At 36.5% G+C, this 24680-nt stretch overlaps 1 protein-coding gene across 1 annotated transcript in view; it reads right to left on the reverse strand.

Moving 5' to 3' along the window:
* Positions 1–24680, reverse strand: part of CEP89 (centrosomal protein 89) — a 199523-nt gene that overhangs the window by 86616 nt on the left and 88227 nt on the right. The window contains exons 10-14 of the mRNA XM_044664184.1: positions 24287–24337; positions 24005–24088; positions 20205–20308; positions 6266–6381; positions 1814–1994 (exon numbers count right to left, since the gene is read on the reverse strand). Coding sequence (XP_044520119.1) covers positions 1814–1994; positions 6266–6381; positions 20205–20308; positions 24005–24088; positions 24287–24337 — 536 coding nt within the window. The remainder of the gene's footprint in view (positions 1–1813; positions 1995–6265; positions 6382–20204; positions 20309–24004; positions 24089–24286; positions 24338–24680) is intronic.

Consider the following 24680-nt stretch of genomic DNA (forward strand, 5'->3'; position numbering starts at 1 on the left):
TTTTCCAGGTCTATTTTATTTAAACCCTTATCTTTCATCTTGGGATCAATACTGAGTATTGGTTCCAAGGCAGAAGAGTGGTAAGGGCTAGGTAATGAGGGTTAAGTGACTTGCCCATGGTCACACAGCTTGGAAGTGTCTGAGGCCAGATTTGAACCCAGGACCTCCTGTCTCTAGGCCTGGCTCTCAATCCACTGAGCTACCCACATGTTTCCCCAGGTCTGTTGTTTTTATCAGTGAGGTATTTCAGATTTTCCTCAATTTTTTTATTCTTTTGATTTTGTTTTATAGATTCTTGCTGCCTTGTGAAGTCATTCGCTTCTAATTGTTCAATTCTAATTTTAAAAGACTGAATTTCATCCCTGGCTTTTTGGTCATCCTTTTCCTTTTGGTCTATTTTTCTTTGTAGCTCATCTTACACTTTCTTTGCCTCATTTTCAAGCTGGTCAATTCTGGCTTTGAAGCCACTATTTTCTTGTTTTAGTTCACGTGCCTCTGTTTCCAGATGACCTATTTTGCTTTTTAAGTTATTTTCCCAATTTTCTTCAGCCTCTCAATTGTTTTTTGAATTGTGCTTTTAATTCTTCCAAAGCCCGTGTCCAATTCGTTGGAGTTCCTGAGTTTTTCCTTGGTGTTCCTTGGTCCTCCTCTGTTCCATTTGTTCTTTGATCATTACCTGGATAGAAGCTGTAGATTGTAATTTCTTTTTTCTTTTTCTGTTGTTTAATCATATTTTTTCCTTCTTTCCACCTCCCCATTGGCTGTATTCTTTTTCCTCTGTTTATTTGCTGGATCTGTGGGTTTGGGCCTTTCTATCCTGAAGGGGCTTCTTCTCTGCTCTGCTGATTAACTGGATTAGGCTGATGGAGCTCAGTTGTCTTAATGAGGCCTGAGGCCAGAATTTCTCCAGCTGTCAGCAGAACCTGAAGGTAAAGGTGAAGGTGTGGAGGCTGAAGGTAGTTACTCTCATTCTCACTTCCTTTCTACCAGCTGCCTCACTGCCAGCTGCCTGTTCAGCTCTGAACTTCCCATGGCAATACCAAGGTACTCTATTGAGGTTGTAGCCTTCACCCTGGGACCCCAGGAAGCCAGATTCTTACCAAGGGTCTCAGGGCAGTAAATGGGGAAGGGATTTTGGAGATTGAGCTTTTCTGCCCTCTGGAGGCTTCTTATCTGCATTATTAATAGACTGGACTAAGCCAGTTGAGCTGATCTTCAGAGTTGGATGTGCCCTGTGGCCAAAACTTCCAGATGGAGAAGTGGTGGCTTAAGGCTGCGACCAGGCTGCCCTCCTCTCTGCCCCTCTCCTTCAGCTGCCTCCCTACCAGCTGTGGTCAGAGCCCTGAGCCTCAAGTAGCTATGGTAGTAAGGTACTCCCTCTGGTATAGAGCCCTTGCCCTCAGATCCCAGCAACTGCCTGAGTTTCAGTACAGTAGGTGGGGGAAGGATCCTGAGACCTCCCCCCGCCCTTTTTTTTTCTTTCTTTTCCTTAAACCTGAGAATTCAATCTTTGTATACCTTTTAAGTTGAATTGAGCAGAAGGGCCCTCCCCCCGGCTCTGTCCTGTTGTGGAAGAGTTTTCACAGAGAACTTGACTTTTGCTGCTTTTATAAGCTGCCATCTTGGCTCTGCCTCCTACCTTCTTTTTTTCTTTAAAATGTTACATGGGAACATTTTACATGTTATATTTGTTACATTTTGTCTTTGGGAAGGAAAGGAAGAGGGCAGAGATACTAGGGAAAATTATGATAATGTGGAAAAAAAACAAATGAAAGCAACAAAAACTCATTTAAGAAGATAAATTGAGTTCTACCTTTTGAGTTCATTCATAATTGTTTCATGAACTTTCATTTCTATTCGGCTGTCCAATTGAATTTTCAGGTTTTGACATTTAGAGTGTAAAAATTCCAGTTGCTCACGGTTCTCAGCTAGTTCCTTTTCTTGGTTCTTTATTTTATTTTCCAGAAGCACTTGCTGTTTAGTCAGTTTGGAAACTTTAAAAAAAAGAGAAGAAATGGATAAATTTTAATGCATTAGGATTAATGAACAGAATTAGAGCTAGACTTTAAATTAACTAATAACACTCAAGCAGTTTCACAAGAGATTGCTTTTCTTGCACTCATATAGCAATTTTCAAAAATTTGCAAATTTGTAATAAATGTATATAGACTTCCTAATGGTTCTATCTACATTCTACTGAATAGTTGATAAATACCCACTATATACTGAAGTCAAGTAAAAAGATGTTGCCTCTATCTTCAAGGAAGAGACATTCCAAAAAAACTAGAGGCATAAAATTAACATAAATAATCACAGTTACATATGTACAAATGTACATATGTATGTGGGTATGAATGAATGTCAGGCTCATCCCTCCCCAAGCTCAGTTCCATTATACTTTACCCTTCCATTATGCTTCTGAAATTCCTAATGTTCATCATAGACATATGGCTACCACCACATGGAAATTACTTTGTATGTAATTACATTTGTATTTAATTTTTCATGCGCATATTGTTTCCTACCTCTTCGCAAAAATGTAAGCTTCTTGAGGGTAGGTACTGATTTTTTTTTAATCTTCATATCCCAGCACTTAGCATAATATTTGGCACATGGTGGGTGCTTAAATGCTTGTTAGACTGAACTGTCTGCTACTTTGTCTAAAGCAGACCAAGAAAAGCAAAGAATAAATTGAATAGTTCTGCTTTCTCTCCATTATAATTATGCCATCCATTCTGAACCTAGACTTCCTTTGATATTCCCTAACGCAATAAAAAAAAAAACACAAAAAAATCTTCTTTTTGCTATCCCCAGCATTTATCCCAACCCTCAGTTCATTCTGGTTATAGTATTACTATATTCTTATAAATGCTACCACATTTTTTCAATACATCTTCAATAATTTGTCTTGCTTCCATCTTCCGTATATGTCTTTCAATAAGCATTTATTAAGCATCTACTATTTATAAAGCACTATGACAGACACTATTCACCCAAAGAAAAAATAAGAGTCCCTACCTTCAAGGAACCTAGTGTGGAGAATCACTTTTAAAAATCTAAATTGAATGATGAAAATTTCCATGCCAATTACATCCATGCCAATTCCTTTAGATAACACCCAATACCCCAATCCCATTTCTTCCCCAGGGTGTTCTTAGGTGCATCTGAAACTGTTCAACTAAAATTATTCCCTGAAGAATACTGGGCCTTGAGATCTTGTTCTCTCTGAACTCTTCAGATCCACTCCCTCAAATTCTAGTGCATGTTTCCAGATTATGCTCAGCTTGCCTCTCTATAAATATTACAATGTGGTCAACTTCCTCCCAAAGTTCTGACCATTTATATTTTCCTTCTAATTTGGCAGAATCAGGTTTGGAATAGCAGTTCCCTTACCTCCTGAAGAATGAAAAGTGAGTCAATAATTTTTTAGATGCAATATCTTTTAGAAGCCGACCCATAGCAGATGGCTAAATAAAGTTGCCCCTTCATTATATATTCAAATGACAGAATTGAAGAGCAAAGGAATTTAAGTGACTTAAGATCATAACTCTGTTAAGTGATAAGCCTGGGATTTGAACGCAGATACTTTTTAATTCCAATTTTAGTTCAAAAACCTGGGTGCCAATTCTCAATTCTTCACTCTCTTTCATTGCTAAATCTTATTTCTACTTCCACATCTCTTGCAAACATCCCTTTTTCTTTCCACACATACCTAATGCTCTAATTGAGGTGTTTATCATTTCTAGCATAGACCAGTGATGGGCAAACTTTTTAAAGAGGGGGCCAAAAGAAAGGAAATGCTCATCTGTCAGTCTGTTTCTATGGCAACTCTTTCGAAGTTTCATTGTATTATATCCTACTCATTGTATTTGTCAGATTAGGAATAATGTTGCACAGCCAGATAGAACATTTCAGGGGGCTACATCTGGCCTGCGGGCAGTAGTTTCCCCATCACTGGCCTAGACTATTTCAACAGTTGGAGAATTGCTCTCTATGCTTCAGGTCTCTCTTCACTTTAATCCATTTCTCCCATAACCAGTCACCAAAGTGGTTTTCCTAAAGCATAGGTCACCTCCCTATTTAATAAGCTCTAATGGCTCACTATTATCTCTAGGATCTAATAAACTTCTTTTATTTCAAAAGTAAGGCTCTTCATAACTTGGTCCCTAATACCTGTCCAGACTTATTATACTCTAGAGTCCTGTTAGATTGGCCTCCTTGCTATTGCTTACACATGATACTCCACAGCCTGTCTCTCTCCCTTTGCCTGGGATGCTCTTCTTCCTAAACTATGCCTCTCAGAATCCCTGATCTCCTTTAAAAGTCAATTCAAGTGCTGCTACTTTCTGCAAAATGCCTTTACTGGTGCCTCCAGCAGCAAAGGACTCTGCTAACCCCTAGGTTACCTTGAATATACTTTGTATGTGTTCTGTATATACATACATATATACATACATACACACACACACACACACACACTCAGATCATCTCCTCTGTTACAATGTATGTTCCGTAAGGGCAGGGACAATTTCATTTTGTCATTGTATCACTATTGTGCCTGGCAAATTAGAATACTTGCTGATTGATTGAGTTCAATCCTACTAAGTCTCAGGAATGACTATAAATTCAAACTTATCTCCTAGTTTAAAGACAACTAACCTGTTAGATGTCTAGTTAATTATACTCTGTCATTTATGAAAAGATATTTGAAGTCATGATTTTATTACTGCCTCTAATCTTGGGCACTGCCTCCTATAAATTACTGGTAGCTTTTCCACTGCTAGTTTATGTCATATCTTCTTTTCTCCATAAAATATGCTTTAGCAGATATACACGGTAAATTTTAGCTATATTTTCTTCTCCTTCAAGTTTCAAGTATCGTCAGTTAGATCTACAATCTCCAGTTAAATCTGCTCTTCCTGCCCTTATTAAACTCAACTCAACAATCATTTATTAAATACATGCAAGGTATTTTGCTAGGTGTTGAGAATACAGAAAATTAGAGTCCTTGTTCTCAAGGCGCTTATATTCTACATGTCATGTATGGAGGCAAAATTTTAACAATGTCAGCTGAGGAGGGAGGGGAAATGAGGAAAGGTTTACTATAGGAGGTGGTTCATTAGCTGAGCTTACTAAGAATTCTAAAAAAAAAAATGGAAATGAGGAGTAAATTTCTGAAACACATGATTAAATAGAAATGTAATTCCATGTACAAAGTCAAGTTAATAAGCCAATTTAGTTGGAATGTAGAATGTATGCAGGATGTAATGCCTTAAATGCCAGGATAAAGAATTTATAGTTTATCCTAAAAAAGGCAATAGGGAAGTCCTGATGATTTTTAAAGGAGTAATACAATTAGACCTATACTTAAGATTACTTTGAAAGTTGTGTGAAGGATGGCTTTTTTGAGGGCAAGAGGGAAAGAGACTGGAGGCAGACAAAATACAGTGGTCCTACCCTTATTAGGTGCACTCCACCCCTGGTCCAGAAGCCATCATTCCTCTTTAGCCTTAGTTCAGAATTCCCAATCTCATTCTCCACTCCTATATTTTTAATTAGTTATTCATTTCACTTGTCTATCTCTTCTTTCTGAAGCTCCTAAACTCAATTACTAACACAGAAGAAAATATAGCTTAGTTTCTAATGTCTTTAGTTTCTTTGCTCAGAACTTCATTGATTCCTATAGATATTTTATAGGTTTCTTCTGGTGGTATCCCTTTATAGCCACATGCATCATCAGAGGTGGGTATTGGGACCAGGTATGACACGTCTGAGGGAGCTCTCTGTCATGTCCCAGATATAGGTCTGGGAAGACAGTATATCTCAGGCCAATATCTGATGACTTCAGCATCTTTCATTAGGAAGTTAATACAATTTAATTCTTATTCCTATGTTCATTACTGGCTATAATTATATAACCTGATTATCACTCTATAAAACACAGGAAGTTATCCTATCCTCAGCTTTTCATGGGATAAGCTAGAAACCTACTACAGTTAGGACAAGCAGAATCTGGGACTCTTCAGCATCATTCTTCTTTTATCATTCATTCTTACCATTTGCAATTCAGAGAGGTAATTAAAAAGGTTCTACTATTCCGGAAAAAAACAAAAAACAATAAATAAGATTCTCCTTTAATAGCAGTACCTTTTAAGCTCAGTCATAGGAATTTCAAAGTCCAGAAAAGGAGAGATTGTGTACCCAATTCAAAGAGACTTGGCAATGTTACAATTAATCACAAGAAAATACTTGGAAAATATTTCACCTTCTTGACTATGTTGCTGGTTATTATCTTTGGCTTTGGCTTGCTGAATCTCAAGCTGCTGCATCAAAACATTGTTTTCTTCTAACACAAGCTGGGCTTGACTTTGTAGTTGATTCCTGTAACAATTTACAAGTAAAATATCTTAATTCCACTTTTTAAAAAATGCAAAGATAACAAAGGTCTAAGACAAACAATGCCTGAAAGAGGCCCAAACCAGATTAAAATGTAACTGGGATGCATTTAACACAAAAGGCTCTGAATTCATCAAAGAATATCACAGCAACTATGGTTCACAGTAAAATGTATGAGTTTTTTCATGATATATCTGAGTAAATGTTAACTAGATTCTGAAGTCATATAGTCTATTCCAAAAATCAGCTCTTTTGAGAACATGATCTAATGCTGTAAAAAACCAGGTAACCCTTGTTTTTTGTTACTGGGCTATTTAACTGTAGTATATATATATGCAGGAAAAGATTCAATGGCTCTTTTACAAGATGATTTAAGAACCTCCACACAAATATATCATATATAACACATAAAATAATATGATTAATGAATTCTGCTGTATGTGTCAATCCTGAGTCCTGATTTACAAAAGAAGATTTAATTATTTCTAAGATATCAGTAGATTTATTTTTATACAAAGTGTAACACAATTATCAAAAAAACAGAAAAGGCACAACTGAAGATCAGTTTTGTTTTGTGTAGTGACATTTGATATTTATAATGCTATATCCCCTTTCGTCAGAAAAAATGAAAAATGATAAATAAAACTGTCAAATATAAATTTCTTATCATAAATTTATTTACTATTCAATATTGTACTAGAAATGCCAACTATAACAATAAGACATGAAAAGGAAATCGAAGGAATAAACACAGAAAAAGGGGAAACAAAACTATCACCCTTGGGAGATGTTATAATGATTTGCTTAGAGACTTCCGGTTAAGATGGCGGCAGTGTAAGGAGCAGCTGCTTGATCTCTCCTGACCGAAGCATACAGGACTCCTCAAGGGGAAATAAAAATGAGTCCAGAGGAACGAAGAAACCCCACAACAGGGCGCAGCATTGAAGATACGCAGAATTGGGGCATTTCCACGCTATAAAGGGGTGAAACAGCTCTCACTAAAATGCGAGAGGAAGAAGCCCCTCCCCCACCCCCCACACCACACACCTCCAACAACGCCAACGCACAAGTGGGAAAACAGGACTGGGGCAACCAGATAATCACTGGCAGCCCCAGGGCTTGTACCTGTGTGCTGCAAGATGAGGGACCCCAGGTGGCTGGGGGCCTTGCACGGACTTTCCCCCAGCCTCCACGTGGGTGAAGGCACACCGCCTCTGGCCGGGACAAAGGCCCCTAAAACACGGCCTTTCCCAAGCACTGAAGGCATCGCCTCAGGTGCGAATAAAGATCTCCAGCCCACAGACTTTCACTACCTTCTTGGGGGTGAAGGCAGTGCCCTAAGAGTATCTGCTCAGGCAAAGGCAGTGCCCTAGGCTTGAATAACTATCTCCAGCCCAGGCTTGGACCTCCAGTGAGGACCCCGTGCAGACCCAGCCAGGCAGTGGAAGCAGCCCCAAAGACTGCTGAAGGAACCTCAGGCAGAGGGGCAGACTGGGAACTACCAGGAGGCCTGACCCCGAGGACAAGGAGAACGGAGCCCCCCTGGAGCTTGCAAGGCCCAGGCAGACCCTGAGTGCAAAGACAAAGCTGAAAAGGGGCGGGGCCAACAATGGCCAGCAATAAGGAAGTCCAGAAGAAAAAGACTATCAAGAGAAACTCTGGAACACTCGACAACTTCTACACAGAGAAAATCCAGACAACGGAGGAGGGAAAACAAAAATCCAAACCTCCCCCAAAAAATGAAAGCTGGTCACAAGCTATGGAAGAGTTAAAAATGAAATGCTGAGGGAGATGGAAGAAATCTGGCAAGAAAATAACAGTTTAAAAGGCAGACTTTCGCAATTGGAAAGTGAGACAAGACAACTGAAGACCAAAAATGACCAGATTGAAAAGGAAAACCAAAAAATTATAGCCGAAAACCAAAACATTAAAGCCGAAAACCAAAACATTAGAGCCTAAAACCAAAACATTAAAGCCGAAAACCAAAACATTAAAGCCGAAAACTAGTCCTTAAAGGCTAGAATCGAACATTTAGAAACCAATGATCTCTCAAGACAACAAGAACAAATAAAACAAAGTCAAAAGACTGATAAAATAGAAGGAAACATGAAATATCTCAATGAGAGAGTGACAGACCAAGAAAACCGGTCTAGAAGAGACAACTTGAGAATCATTGGTCTTCCAGAAAAGGCAGAAATTAATAGAAACTTGGACTCCATACTTAAAGAAATTATTCAGCAAAATTGCCCTGAAGTTCTACAACAAGAGGGCAATATAGACATTGAAAGGATCCATAGAACACCTTCTACACTGGACCCAGAAAAGTCAACACCCAGAAATATAATAGCGAAATTGAAGAGCTTTCAAGTTAAAGAAAAAATCTTACAAGAAGCCAGAAAGAGACAATTCAAATATCAAGGAGCACCAATAAGGATCACACAGGATCTGGCAGCCTCAACGCTAAAAGACCACAAGGCTTGGGATACAATATTCAGAAAGGCAAGAGAGCTGGGCCTTCAGCCACGAATCAACTACCCAGCGAAACTGACTATATACATTCAGGGGAAAGTATGGGCATTCAACAAAATTGAAGAATTCCAAGTTTTTGCACAAAAGAGACCAGGACTAAATGGAAAGTTTGACACTCAACCACAAATATCAAGAGAAAGATGAAAAGGTAAATAAGAAACAGAGGGAAAAGAAAGAAAACTCATAGTCTTTTAAGCTTGACTCTTTAAGGGCATAAATAAGATCTAATTATCTGTATTACTAGGTGGAGAAATGCTATGTATAATTCTCTGTAGTGAACTCTATACACTATTATGATATTCACTATTATAGCAACCAGAAGAATAATTCATAGGGAGAGGACAGGATACTAAATGATTTGCTTAGAGACATCCATGAATACAACTAAAAAATTAACTAACAATTAACAATATCAGAAAAGTCTCAGGCTATAAAATAAATCCATACAAAAGCACCACTATGTTACCAACAAAATCCAGCAGAAAGACATAGGAAAAGAAACTAAATTTAAAATAACTACATACAATATAAAATATTTTGGGATCCTTCTGCAAAGACATACACAGGAACCATATGAAACACTATAGGCTAGGCCAATATAACAAAAACAACAATACCAACTAAATTAATTTACTCATTCAATATCATACTAAACAAAGGAATTATTTTATAGAAGTAGGAAAAAATGACAAAACTCATCTAGAGTAACAAAAGGTCAATAATATCTAGGGAATCAATTAAAAAAATGAAGGAAGGTCTGACATACCAGACATTAAACTATATAACAAAGCTATAATCATCAAAACAATTTGGTACTTACTAAAAAATATATATTTTTGGAATGTAATAGGTACACAATATATTGAGCAAATGAACATAGTAAAGTGCTGTCCACCAGATCCCAAACTCCTCCTCCACTTGGTGCTGCTCTGTAGGTCTTGTCCACTTGCTAGAAGCCACCACCACTCAGGATCCCAGGGAATCAGGATGTAGGGTGTCCTTAACTCTGGGATCTCCTGGGGCTAACAACAGTTTGTGCCAACCACTAATGGAGTCCCTTTCAGAGCACAAGCACGACTTCCTGCTCCTTCATTCCATCTTGGAATGCTCCAGTCCTTCCTGCTAGGTCCAACCTTAATACTAATTACTAAATAAACCCTCGCAACAATGGTGAAGAATATAAATATGTTGTTTTCAGAAGCAATCAAAGCTATCAATAATTATATGAAAAATGTTCTAAGTTTCTAATAATTAGAGAATTGTAAACTAAAACAACTCTGAGGGACTACCTTACACTTATCTGACTGACTAAAATGACAAAAAAAAGAAAATTATTAATACTGAAGGGGATTATGGGAAAACAGACAAATTAATGCACTGCTGGCAGAGTTGTGAAATTGTTTAACCATTCTAGAGAACAATTTGGAATTATGTTCAAAGGGATATTAAATTATGGATACCCTTTGTCCCAGCAATACCACTAGTATTCCAAAGAGAAAAAAGGGTTTGGAAAGCCCGTATGTACAAAAATATTTATAGCAGACCTTTTTATGACAGAATTGAAAACTGAAGGGATGTTATAATTAGCTGGGGAATGGCTGAAAAAATTGTGGTATATAATTGTTATGTAATTTTATTATACTAAAAGAAATGATGAAGGAGATGGTTTCGGAAAAATCTGAGAAAACCTATATGAGCTGGTGCAAAGTGAAGTGAGGAGAACCAAGAAAACAAATTATAAGACTAACAGAAATATTATAGATATCGGCTATTAAAGAATAACAACTGACCATAGTTACAAAGGTTTTCATGATGAAACATGTTATCTACCTCCAGATAGAGAGCTGACTTGACTCAGAGTATAGAATGAAATTGCCTTCCTTCCTTTCCAGAACATGGCTAATACATAAGTTTGTTTTGCATAACTATATACATTTGTAATGGCATTTTTTCTTGCCTTCTTATTGGGTGGGGAAAGGGGTAAGAGGTATGGAGAGAAATTAGAACAAAAAATAAAAGAATAAAAAAAGTAATTGTGCTTTGATTTTTTTTACATTTAAAAATATTCAAAAAAAATATTCGTTGGAATACATAAGTTAAAAAGTTATTTCAAAGCACCACAAACATACTTTAATCCATGTTTTCCAGGCTTTTTCCCCCCTTAAAGTTTTTTTCATATTTAACAAGTCAGTCATTGGGTAAATAAAGAAGTCTAGAAATTTCTCTGCTGCCCACAACCTCTCAAACCTCTCCAAAACAGAAATTATGTAAAAAAAAGATAAAGCAACTTCACCTGACTCCATTGGTCGAGGACAGCAAGAATATAAAAAATTTTTAAAAATCAACTCCAAGCCTATTAACTGACTCTCACTGAACTTGAGCTTATTCAGCACCCTTTTCTACTTTCCATGTAATCATTAGTGAGGCTGTACTATGTGGAATTAGCAAACCAAAGGATGTGGCACAGGCTTATTACAAAACCCACTCTCATCTCCCTCTTTCCTGTGTCATGGAAACCCCAGCTCCAGGCTATGGAAATTTGTCCTAGCTGCAACAGACAAGCCAATGCTTGGCTGGAATCCTTTTTGAGCAAAAGGCTGCTGAGACCCACAACTCCATAACTACCAAGGCAGCAAAAAAACCTTACACTAACATACAAGAATTGGCATTGTTCTGTGAGGGAGGCACAATAGAAAAGGGGGATCCATGAGGCAAACCTTTCAAGGCAGTGGCAGAGCCTCTTCCTCATAATCCTCTGATTATGCAGCCTATAAGTGATCTATACCTTTTCTGTTTACTTTTTGGTCTGTATCTGTCTTAAAATTTCCTCTCTTTGGTTCATGTTCTCCAATTCCCCCAAGTGCCATTTGCCTCCAGAGATTCCAACACCATTTGATGATAGACAAGTAGGCTTCTTAAACACCAATATCCTCCAAGGTATACCGAGTGAAAGGCACTTATTTCCCTTCACTGACCATCTCTCTTTATCTATTTGATCATTCATTAGTGGAACCCTCCTCCTTCTACCAACGAAGTAATGCCTTATTCCTTTTTTCCCACTTCTCAACTTCTATTACAACCACATGCCACAGTGTGTTCAACCATTTCCCAATTGATGGATATCCTTTCAGTTTCCTTTTTTTTTTTTTTGCCACGACAAGGATAACACTATAAATATTTTTGTGCATGCTCGCCTTTTCTATGATCTCTTTGGGATATAGTGGTATTGCTGGGTCAGCTGGGTCAAGGGGTATGCACAGTTTTATAAACTTTTGGTAATAGCTTCAAATTACTCTCCAGAGTATATTAGTGTTCCAGTCTTCCCACATCCTCTCTGACGTTTATCATTTTTTTTGTCAGAATAATCTGACAAATCTGATCTGACCTAGTCTGATAGGTATGAGGCAGTATCTCAGATTTGTTTTAATTTGCATTTCGCTAATCAATAGTGATATGGAGCATTTTTTCATATGACTATAGATGTTTTTGATTTCCTAATCTTAGAACTAACTGTTCATAACCTTTGACAATTTATGAATTGAAATATGACTTGTATTCTTATAGATTTTCTACAGTTCTCTATATATTGGAGAAATGAGGCCTTTGTTAGAGATGCTTGCTATAAAATCTTTTCCCCCAATTATTTTCTTTGTAATCTTTGTCGCTTTGATTTTGTTTGTGCAAATCCTTTTAAATTTAACTTAATATAATCAAAGTTATCTATTTTACTTCTCATAATGTTTTCTATGTCCTATTTGGTCATAAAATCTTCCCCTATCCATAGATCTGAAAGGTAAACTATTCTATGTTCCCCTAATTTGTTTATATTATCATTCTTTATTTCAAAATTATATATCTATGGAAGGCCAATTGGAGAAATAGGGTCGTGGAGAGGGCCAGTTATCTGGATTCCCTACGTGACCAATCCAGGCTGAGGCAGCCTTTGTATTTGGTCCTGGTACCCTAAGCCCTGAAAAGTTGTGGTACCAGCAGGTTGGTTAATCCAATTTGAACCCTCCCTGAAGCTCATTTTATAATTGGAAGTCATTAAGAGAAATAGAGTCTATAATAGATATTTTATTTGGATCCCATTACAAAATCATCAGCAAGTGAAACGGCATATATGATTTTTTCTGCACTGCCTGTCAGGATGCAGACAGAATGGATTATCTAAGATAAAAATCTTGACTCCTCTTCTGATTCCTTTTATCATCCACACCTTTTCTTATTTTTCTTTCTAATAAGTTTAAGTTCTTAGCCAACCAGAAGTTAAGAGGTTAACAGTTTCTCTCCAAGATAGAAATGCAGAAAATTAAGCTGCATGGCCTTTGAAACTATTTCTAGACAGTCAAGGTCAAAATTAGACAAAGTTAGACAAGACTTCATCCAAGCAGGTGTGGTCCTCCCGATAAAGTACAAGACTCGATTCATTGAGTATATCTTTAACTATTCCTAGAATTAGCTTTACGATAATAAGGTGGCTAAAATTCAGCCTTGGACCTTGTTCTATTCTAGGTCTATCTTTACCTTGAAGCACTGAGGCTCCTTTGTACTTTGACATGACCTAATTTGTAATTTCTGCGCAATTGCAAAGATTCTTTATGTTCTTTGTGTGAATTAAGTATATATTAAACATGGCAAATTGGAGTAACTTTGAGCTAACCACTGGCCATTGTTCCCAGTCTCTTTCACCCTTTAACATCCAATGCCACCTTAGGCCACTCAAAAAACCCCTGGTATATAGAGCTGGCTCTCTATAAATGGCGCCCGAACAGGGACTTTGAATGCTCAAGACAGGTAAAGATTTGATGACTACCTCCACCCCCCCTCTAACATACTGCCAAATGATGACAGTTTAGTTTCTGCCTGAAGAAGGGCAAGAAATCCAGAGTTTTTGGAGTTCTCTTTATCAGAGAGGATAGTCCAAGGATTTTCAGAACTCCCCCCATAAGAGAGGATGCTAGAAGTGAAGAATAGATTAATAGGATGGGGCACAGTGAATCAAAAGAAAGGAATCTTTTCATTGATATAACTAAGTACACCCTCAGGAAATGGGGAGTAAAAATAAGTAAAGAACAGCTCACTAAGTTTCTTGATTTTATTCAAATGTGTAGCCCATAGATTCCCTTAGAATTTTGGCAAAAAGTTGGCTGTGATTTGAAAAATTATTACACTGAGCATAGACCAGAACAAGTGCCAGTAAAAATTTCATCAACCACTGAAAAAACTCCTTTGTTATCTGGACAGAATTCTGAGAATAAAATCTTTAAGGTTTTGATGTTAGAATCGGAGGAGGAGGAAAAGGCTCAATATAAGTTAAACAGGGGTTTTAAAATTCAAATGAAAAAGCCACTAGCAGTGGACTCTCCCCCACCTAAAAACCTCTCTTCAAAAGAGGAAAGAAAGATCAAAGGAGAGGAGCCTCTGCCACTCTGAGCTCCAGCTCAGAACACAGAGCCACAGTCCCAGAACATAGGTTTTAAAGGGGCAGAACAAAATGCCCAGAAGGACAGAGATATGCCATTCTGTTTCCCAGTTATTTTTAGAGCAGATGAATTGGATGATGAAGAGGAAGTAGCTCCCACATGGGAGCCACTTCCCTACAAAGTGTTAAAAGAAATTAAGACAGCTTGTATTTCATATGGTCCTACTTCTCCATATACTTTAGCTTTGGTGGGATGACCCCCTATGATTGGGTTCAAACTGCAAAATGTTCCCTTTCCGGAGGGGACTACCTTTCTTGGAAAGCAGAATTTGATGAATTAGCAAAACAGAAGGCTGCCATTAATAAGAAACAGGGTATCAGAGTTACCAAAGAAATGTTACTAGGAGAAGATGAATGGAAATTACATGCTGACCAGGTTAATTTACCTAGACAAGCTTTATTTCAGTGCACCTCGTGTGCCTTAGAGGCATGGAGAAAAATCCCTGTATCCAAGGGACTAGCAGCTGGATTAGCAGACAGTAAGCAAGGTCCAGAGGAAAGGTATACAGATTTTCTGGACAGGCTAATTCAACAAGTCAGTAGAGCCATTACACATGATTATGCCTAAATATAGTGATAAAACATTTAGCATATAAAATGCAAATAAGGCTTGTCAGGCCATACTTCACAATGTTAAAAAATCTGGGACTATTAGTGATTATGTGAAAGCTTGTGAGGATTTTACATACCTGCTTATATGCAAGGTATTGCCATTGCAGCAACGATGAGCTGACAGACAGCCAGTCTCCCACTTCTCACCTAAACCATCCTTATCAGATTCCTAGAGCTGTTGGATAGCTTTCAACATATATCCATTTTGATTTTATCTTAGCATATGGGGTAAGATGTTGATCTGTGCCTAGTTTCTGCCGTGTTTTCCAGTTTTCCTAGCTATTTCTGTCAAATGATGAGTTTTTCTCCCAAAAGCTTCTTGGGTTTAGACTTTTAGATTTGTCAAGTTAAATGGTTTATCTTGTTATCTAGAAGTGAGGTAATCTTTAGTCTTTGGTTAAAGGGAGAGGATAAAAGGTGAATGAGGTGATATATTGGATGGTGAGGGAATAGGTGGGGCATTCAGGAGAGGCAGCTTAAAACAGGCTAGTCACAGGAGGCTAGAGACAGAGGAAACTGGAGAGTAGGCTGAACCCTTCAAGGCAGGAAAGGTATCTCTATGGACACAAAGGAGTTGGGCCAGTCAGAAGTGTTTAAATCTGCCTTGAGGGCTTTCCCTTGTTAGTTTCTCAAGTCCCTTGAGGGAAGAGTGGAAGGGCTCCTCCCTGCCAGTCAAACTGATGGCAGGAGGAAGTCTCGGGTAAGGACTTCCTGCCAAGATGGATGCCCGCAGTTCCCTCAAGAAATAAAGAGAAAATAAATTCCTCCCTCTTCAACCCTTGCTTAAATTTTCGACACAATGATTCACCAGAGGGTTTTAGTAGGTAACAAAGGGGGTTTTATTGATATTAGAGTTGATCAGAAAGGAGAGAGCGGTTTAGGGTTTTGTATTAGCCTCTATGGAGAAACTGAAGCTGGAGGAAGGGTCAGGAGAGGGTTAGACTGAGCTCTCCCAGTCCAAGGATTTGGCTGCCTTAAAGTAAAGTATATACTAGTTCAATAAAATAAGGCATAGGTTGATTTAAAGATGTCCTACTTGTCTACAGAAAACTAAACCCACAAAGTCTAATCACCAAAACAACAACCACCCTTCCTCCCAGAGCCCAAAGGGAAAATTAGGTAAGATAATAGTGGTATAATATGCAGAAGGTCAGGGAAGGTTCCAGAGAAATCAGCTAGGTTCAAATTGCCAGAGACAAAAAGCACAGGCCAAAGCAAAGCCAAGAGCCAAAAGCAGAGCCTCAGTTGGACCTTCCACTCTCTTCAAGTCTCAGGTTCCAACTGACTTTCTCTGAAGATTCCAAGACTTAACTTGCCAGGGTTGTTTACAGTTGACACCTTGCAAGAGCAAAAGCCTCTGTTGCATCCTTGCATTACAATCTTGATGCCATATTTATCCTCACTGAAGGCATCTGACGACATCACTGAAAACATCATGCTAAAAAGCATGGGAGAAAGCACACTGCCCTGCTTTCCTCCATGGGTGACTGGGAAAGTTTGAAAGCATCATCTATCATCTAGAACTTAACCAGAATAAGTATTCCATCATGAAATTGGCATACAATACTGATGAACTTCTCCAGACACCAAATTTTGCCATCATCTTCCATAAGCTATCACAACTAATAGTATTAAAGGCCTTAGTCAGATCTGATGAACACTGTATACAGACCCCTGTTCTGTTCCTAACATTTCTCCTAGAGCTGTAGGGCAGCTTATACCATATCAACTGTTCCTTGGCCCATTCTGAAGTCACACTGGTTTATGGGTAGGTGACCATCTTCTAAGTGAAAGACCATCCTATTAAGGAAGACTATGGCAAGAATCTTACAAGCAATGACTAAGAAAGAGACAACAAGACCACTACCCTCCCCCATAATGGTCAAAAGCCAACTTATTTCCTTTTCCTTTATAGAGATGGACAATGGAGGCATCTTTTTCCTACTGGGGGATAACTTCCTCTTGACTGAAACCCAGAAGATTTCAGTCAGCTTTTTATAAGCAGTGGATCTCCTACCTTGTAAATCTCTACTGGAACAGAATCAACACCAGTTGTATTGCTACACAAGAGAAGTCTAATAGAGATCAATGAGCTATACAGCAAATTAAAATTATAAGGGAAATATGATCTGAGCTTCAAGACATAGTAACAAAACAGCGATAGGCAACTTCAATATCCCTTCTCCTGGTTTTAGATAAGTCTAACAGAAACATTAAAAAAAAAAGGGAAAAATATAAGACTGAACAAATTGCTGGAGAAGTTAGAGGTAAATATTTATGAAATTTTCTAAATGGAACAACAAAAGACTATAGATATTTATCAACCTAGAACTTTAAAAAAATGACCAGGTACTAAGACATAGAGCTATTGCACACAAATGTTAAAAGGTAGACAAACTTAATATATTTTTATAAATATAGAAAACAACAAAAAAATTAAGTTATGAGCACAAACAAAAGATACCGTCTCAAATGGAGATTTAATGATGAAATCCTAAATAATGAGTGGGTCAAAGAATAATTAATTTAAAAATTAATAACTACATGATAATAATGAAACAATATACTAAAATTTCTGGGATGCAGAAAAAGCAGTTCTCCAGAAAACAATATCCTTACAAACCTATATGAACAAAACAGAAAAAGAAACATTAACATTCTCGATGTGCATTATAATTTAATTTTTTTTAACCTTTACTTTCTGTCTTCTTTCTAAGACAGAAGAACAGTAAGGGCTAGGCAGCTGGGATTAAGTGACTTGCCCAAGGTCACAAAGGATCAACATGCATTTTAAAAATTAGAAAGCCAAAAAAATAAACAAACCTAAATCAACCACAAAAAAGGAGATAATAAAAATTAGAGGGGAAAAAATTGGAAAATGAGAGGGTGTCCATCTATTGGGAAATAGATGAATAAATTATGGTATCTGGTGGTGATGGAATACTATTGTGCTGAAAAGAATAATGAACTGGAGGAATTCCACGTGAACTGGAAACACCTCCAGGAATTAATACAGAGCAAAAGGAGCAGAACCAGCAGAACATTGTGCACAGAGACAGTGCACTATGGCACAATTGAATGTAATAGACTTTTCTACTATCTGCAATGCAATGATCCAGGACAATCCAAAGGAACTTATGAGCAAGAATGCTATCCACATCCAGAGAAAGAACTTTGAGAGTAGAAACACAGAAGAAAAACATATGATCGATCACATAGTTTGATAGGGATATGATTATGGTTTTGATGTTAAAAGATCACTCTATTGCATACATGAATAACATGGAAATAGGTTTTGAACAATGATACATGTATATCCCATTGGAACTGCTTGTCAGCTTCAGGAGAGGGGGTTGGGCGGAGGGAGATCATGAATCATGTAATCATGGAAAAATATTCTAAATTTAAAAAAATTAGAAGGGAGATAGATAAATTGGAAAGGAATAAAAACAAAAACAGAAACCCAGAAATGTTAAATAAAACTATGAAATGGTTCTTAGAAAAGTCTAATACAATTTATAGACCATTAGGTAATCTGATTAAAAAGAAGGTAGCAGAAAATCAAATCAATCAAATAGCAAATAAACCAGGTGAAATCATAGCAAAACCAGAGGAAATTAAAAGAATTTGAACATGTGATGCATGGTTATATACTAACAAAACTGAGAACACAAAAGACATAAATACCTTCAAAAATATAAAAGACCTGAGACAGATCCTAAATAACACAATTTCAGAAAAATAGATCTACAATGGCACATGTAAAACCCAGTGGAATTGCTCATTGGCTATGAGAGGGGATAGGAGGAGGGTAGGGAAAGAACATGGATCATGTAACCCTGTGAAAATATTCTAAATTAATTAAATAAAAAAGATCTAGCTTTAAAAGAAGTATGAAGGAAATTGTGTGTGTATATGTGTGTGTGCCTGTGCACACACACACACACACACACACACACACACACATATATATATATATCTTGTCCTGATGGATTCACAGAAGAATTCTATCAAATTTGTAAAAAATAGTTAATATTTGTCCTTCACAAATTATTCTCAAAATTGAGAAAGAACCCTAACAGAATCTTTTTCTGAGATGGATATACAGTTCTAATACTAAACCAAGGTAAGGTAAAACACATGAAAAATTATAGGCCAAAATCATTAATACTGACACAAAATTATAAACATAACGTAACAGATATCGAATGGATATATTTATCAAAGAAATCATTTGTTATGATGAAGTAGGATTTATACTAGGGAAGCAAGGGCAGTTCAACATTAGAAAATAATCAACATGATCATATTTAAAACTAAAATGTTGAAAAACCACATGATCATTTTGATAGATGCAGAAAAAGTCTGACTAAGTACAATACTTTTTTAAGCTAAAAACTAGAAAGGATAACCATATAGTACAAACATCAAACTATATTATAAAGTAGCAGTCATCAAAAACATCTGGTATTGGTTAAAGAAAAGAGATATATATGGAACAAACTAGACAAGAGAGATTAAAAAAAAACCTCAATAAGCCAACATTTGATAAAAGTGGAAAACAAATAACTAATGAGAAATGCAAATGTAAACAACCCTTAGGTTTTACTCCGGCAAATTGGTAACCATGACTAAAATGGCAAAAATCAATATTGGAGAGTTGTAGAAGTATAGGTACACTAATAATACATTACTAATGGAGCTGTAAAATGGTAAAACTATTTTGAAAAGCAATTTGGAACTATGCAAATCACATGATTAAAATGCCCATAGCAGAGAGGCCCTAGATAAGAAAAAAGTCACCAGATTCTCTAAAATATTTATAAAAACACTTTTTGTGATATCAAAAAATTGGAATTAAAGTAGATGCCCATCAATATGGTTTAACAGGAGAAAAATTATAGTACATTAATAAAATGGAATATATCACTAGGTTACAAGAAGTGATATGCAGACAGCTAAGTGCCTCAGGAATAGAGAGCCACACCTAGAAATGGAAGGTTCTGGATTCAAATTGGCCTCAGATACTTTTTTTTCCCTCCCAAAATAAATACTACTTTCCATAAAGGATAGATCTCATAGAGAAATGTTATAGTAATGGAAGAAAGAGAAAATATTAATAAAAATTCATTTAAAAAAATTTAAGTTACCAAGATAGCAAAAAAATAATAATAGTACTTGCCATTCCTTACTGGTAATAGGACTATTTTTGTTTAGCTCTCGGTGAAGTGTTTCATTCTCTTTTATTACCTCTTCTGTTCGTAATTTGAATATTTTCATTTCTTCCTGAAATAATATTAACATAATTTTACTACAAAATTGAAAAGTATCATTTATTTATTACATTTACCTTTTACCCTAAGTAAAATTAATTAAATTTTAGCTATAATGATTGACATTCATGGAACCTGTCATAGTAGGAATTCATGATAAAGAAATCTACTTCAGTTCAATAGCACCAAGGGGTTTTAGTTATTACAAGATCCTTAAAATAGTGTCTCCCCTCCCTAACACCTTCTCATGGTACACAACGCAAAGGTATTGAGACTATACAGTATATTTATTTAGTTTTTTAAACTGATACTCCAAGAAGTCCCTTTTCTTCCCAATTCTACACTAGAAAACAAAAAAGAGGAAGTCAGAAATTCTTGTTACTTTCTTCCAGAGGAAGGAGAAAATTTTTATACTGGGGAACTAATTTAAGCCAGTGACCTCTGAAGTATGGGCCACAGCTTGAAATCTAAGAGTAAATAATTCACCAGTGGAGTATGGAAAGATGGAATGCATCCTGCACTTACCTCCAAATTGTATAGCTAACTGTAGGCTAAGCTCCAAAACAATTAGCTACAGCATGCTTTTAAGCACTCCCATCCTACCTCTCCTTAGACTTTTGGGCCTACAAAGGGGATAGACCCCTCAAGGGGGCTACAACCTACTTTGAACAAGATAACAAGCAGCAGTTGTGGCTGGAAATATTCTCATTGCTCCTTAACCCACAGAAGCAGCAACAACATAGCCAACATTTATATAGCATATACTTTAAGACGTACTGTGCTAAGCACTTTATAAATATTATCTCATTTAACCATTCAACAACCTTGGTTGTTACTATGTTTCCTATTTTATGTGCTATTATGATTTCTATTTTATACTTGAGGAAACTAAAGCAAACAAATTAAGTGACCTTTCCAAGGTCACACAGCTATTACGTGTCTATGGCCAGATTTGAACTGTGGGCGTCCTGATTCTAGGCCCAGTACTGTATCACCTATGTGCTTCAGGGTATATAGCATCCCTAAAGTCTGCCCTGTTCCCTCACCCTGCCATAGCAGCAAGGCAACAAGCACTGCCTTCTAAAGTAGCAGCCCCAGAGTGATCTTTTCCCCTCACCAAATACTTTTTGTTTTTACTGGGAGGAGGAAGAACCACATCTTAGTATTTATCTTAGGTTCCTTTCTTTATCTCATTCCACATATTTTATCATTCCATATACTTGATTTCATTTCTATTCATATAACATTTCTCAAATCTATCCCTTTCCACACATCAATACCCATCATCTCTCACTTGAACTTATTAAAATATCTATTTCTATGATTTTCAATATCACCTATTATGTGCCTGCTTTAGGTTTATTTATTGGCTTATTTTTTCGTATATTTAGTTCTTTCATCATCTCCTTTTCTATTTTTAGTAAAATGTATGTTTTGAGAGATATAATTTTTCTCCTAAAGGCTGGCTTAAATACATCTCCAAATTTTTTAATTATTTCATCATTACCATCTGTTTTCATGCAATTTTTCATTGTTTTTATGATGTTTTGGGTTCACTGTTTTAGGAGTTCAACTTTAAGACTCCTTTTTAAATCTTCAATTTGTAGTCTCTGAAATTATACAGTAAACTGAGGCAGGAATCCTACAGGATCCAGGTCTCCTTTTCCCAGAAAGGAAGCAAACCAGAGGGAGACATTATGTCAGCTCCTATGGGACCGAGTCCTTCTGTCCTCAAGAGGAAGATTACCCATAGAACACTGTAAAGTACAAGCCCTATTGGACTAAAGTCTCTCTTTCTCCAAGGGAAGAAATACCATGCCTATAAAAGTCTAGAGTCATACAGATATACACATGTGCAATAGTCAATCTAGTGCTGGAATGGCTCAACAAAGGGAAAAGCAGGGAGTGATTTATATAGTTTTCTAACAAAGGGAGGCAGAAAGTAGGTTGAACAGGAGTAGAAACAAGACATGTTATGGGTGGAAAGTTCCAAGAACAGGGGACAAAAAGCTTTTGACAAGGGGCAGTGGAGAGTTCTTGGAACTGGAGTACTGACTCCTAGATACTTTTTGGTACATTGAGGACAGTCAACAATAAAACTGGATGATGCAAAGAGCCCACTTAAGCAGGATGTTTCCAAAAGTCCATAGTTAACTGTTAACCCTGATCTAAACTAGTTTCATGGTCACTGGCTCTGCACTTCCAGCTGGGTTTAGGTTTACTCTTTATTATTGCAAATCAAGGTAATGATGATACTCATTTTCACAATACTTCTTTTTATTGCATTATCCTAAGTAAGGGATGTGTTTACTATTTCTGCCATTTAAAATGTGGTTACAGTATCTTTGTGCCTTAATACACAGTCAATTTTTGTAAAAGTCGTGTTGAAAAATATACATATTCTTTAGCAGTCTCCTTTAGACATCATAAATCTTTTAGCTTTTTTTTCAGTAATTTGTTCAATTCTACATTTTCCTTTTGTTGATCTTCCTGTTAGCTTTTGTCTAACACTGAGAAAGGCACACTAAACTCTCCTATTACTATTAAATTAATGTCAAGGCTTTCTTGTAACCTGATTCATTTTTCTTTGATGAATTTAGATGCTAAAGCAAGAGTATATAAGTTTAATAGTGAAATTGTTTTGCTTTTTAGTGTTTTTTGTTTTATTTTATTTTCTAATCTGTCATTCTCTTTTGTTTTATTAGACTGTTTAATCTATTTACATTTAAAGTTATGAGTTAGGTTTACAATTTCCTCCATTTGTCTCTAATATCTTTTTCTGAATTAGTTTAAAATAAGTAGAACAAAGAAAGACTCTCATTTAACAAAAATAAGGAAATTAAGACACTTCTGCCTTTCAAATCTTCAGAGAAAACTTAGTATGAAGTATGCCATGGTCAAATTCCATTATTTTTAAAAGGATGGTATGAGGTAAGGCCCAATTTCAAACCAGACAAAATAAGCTCTCAAGGTCCCATGAAACACTTATTTCACACTGAATCCTTTTAAAAGTAGAAATCAATTTAGTCACCTTAAGTAAAAAGTATTAGGAGCTTAATACATATTTAAAAAGATTTAGAAGCCCCACCCACAGCTGTCATATTATGGTCCTTCATTATAATAATGTGATTCTCATTCTCATGGAGAATGGCAGAAATCTACTAAAACCTAAGATCTAAAGGAACTATCATATACTTCAATACATTCCTTTCCTCAGGACCAGACATGCCAAAAATGTGAAGTAGGCAAAATTTGTCTCAAATATTCTCTATCCCTTCTTTCTAAATCATTTTCTCATCTAGTGAAAAACACCCTCTCTTTATCCCACTCATACAAAAAGTGCCCCCACATTCTATGGTTACTCTTTCACTGAAAATTCTGTTCACAGAAAATTATTTATTAATACATTCATTCTAAATTATCAATGACTCATAAGGCTTAATTTGGTACTTCCTTTGGACATCTGTGCATTTATAATGGGGTTAAAAATTAAGAGAATGAATGGTAGCATTTCAGGCATCAGAAGACAAATGAGGTTACTGAAATTGCACCATGTTGGTAGCTGCCTTTCCTAACTTGCTAGAAGTCAACCCAGTCTTCCTTGCTTAGCAGAAAAGACAGGAAAAGAAAATCAGGGGCTCCAAATGCAAAGACAAAGACAAGCTTCTTTATTTCAAAATCAATTATCTTTTAAAATGTGTCAACATACCTCAAATTTGACATTTAGATCATCCTTTTCTTTCATTCTGTCTTCATAGGCTAACAGTAATGGTGACAAATACTTTCTATCCAACTGAGAGGAAAGAAAATTAAAGGAAGTAAATACTTGATTTATATCTAAATACTTTTCAACAATGACAATGCTAGCAAGAAAATTCATTTTATTTTGAAACTAATAGTAAAGTTTATTAACTCTACAACTCAATGACAGTAGATGTCAAGCTCAGGCAATACAAATATGAATATTAAAGATTTTTCTTTCCCCACTTACCAGCCATGGTGGTGGAGACGCCTTGAATGGAAGACCTTTGATTTCCGTATTCTAAAAAAAAAAAAAATTGAAGAGAAAGTCAAAGAGATATTTTGGACATTCCAAGTTTTCTATTCTCATTCAAATGTAAGCCATTAAAATCATTAAGATCAAGGCCCACTAATCTAGTGAGTCAACAGAGCAGAGAAGAAGCCCTTCCAAGACTGAATAGCCCAAACCCACATATCTAGTGAATAATCAGAGGACCAAGATTATAGTCAATTACAGGGGGGAAAGAAGGATAAAACATGAGTAAACAACAGAAAAGGAAAAAAGAAATTACAATTGACAGCTTCTATCCAGGAAATGAACAAAAAGCAAATGGATCAAAGCAGGACTAGGGAACACCAAGAAA

Source organism: Gracilinanus agilis, chromosome 2, assembly GCF_016433145.1.
Source record: "Gracilinanus agilis isolate LMUSP501 chromosome 2, AgileGrace, whole genome shotgun sequence".
In the NCBI taxonomy this organism is placed as follows: domain Eukaryota; kingdom Metazoa; phylum Chordata; class Mammalia; order Didelphimorphia; family Didelphidae; genus Gracilinanus; species Gracilinanus agilis.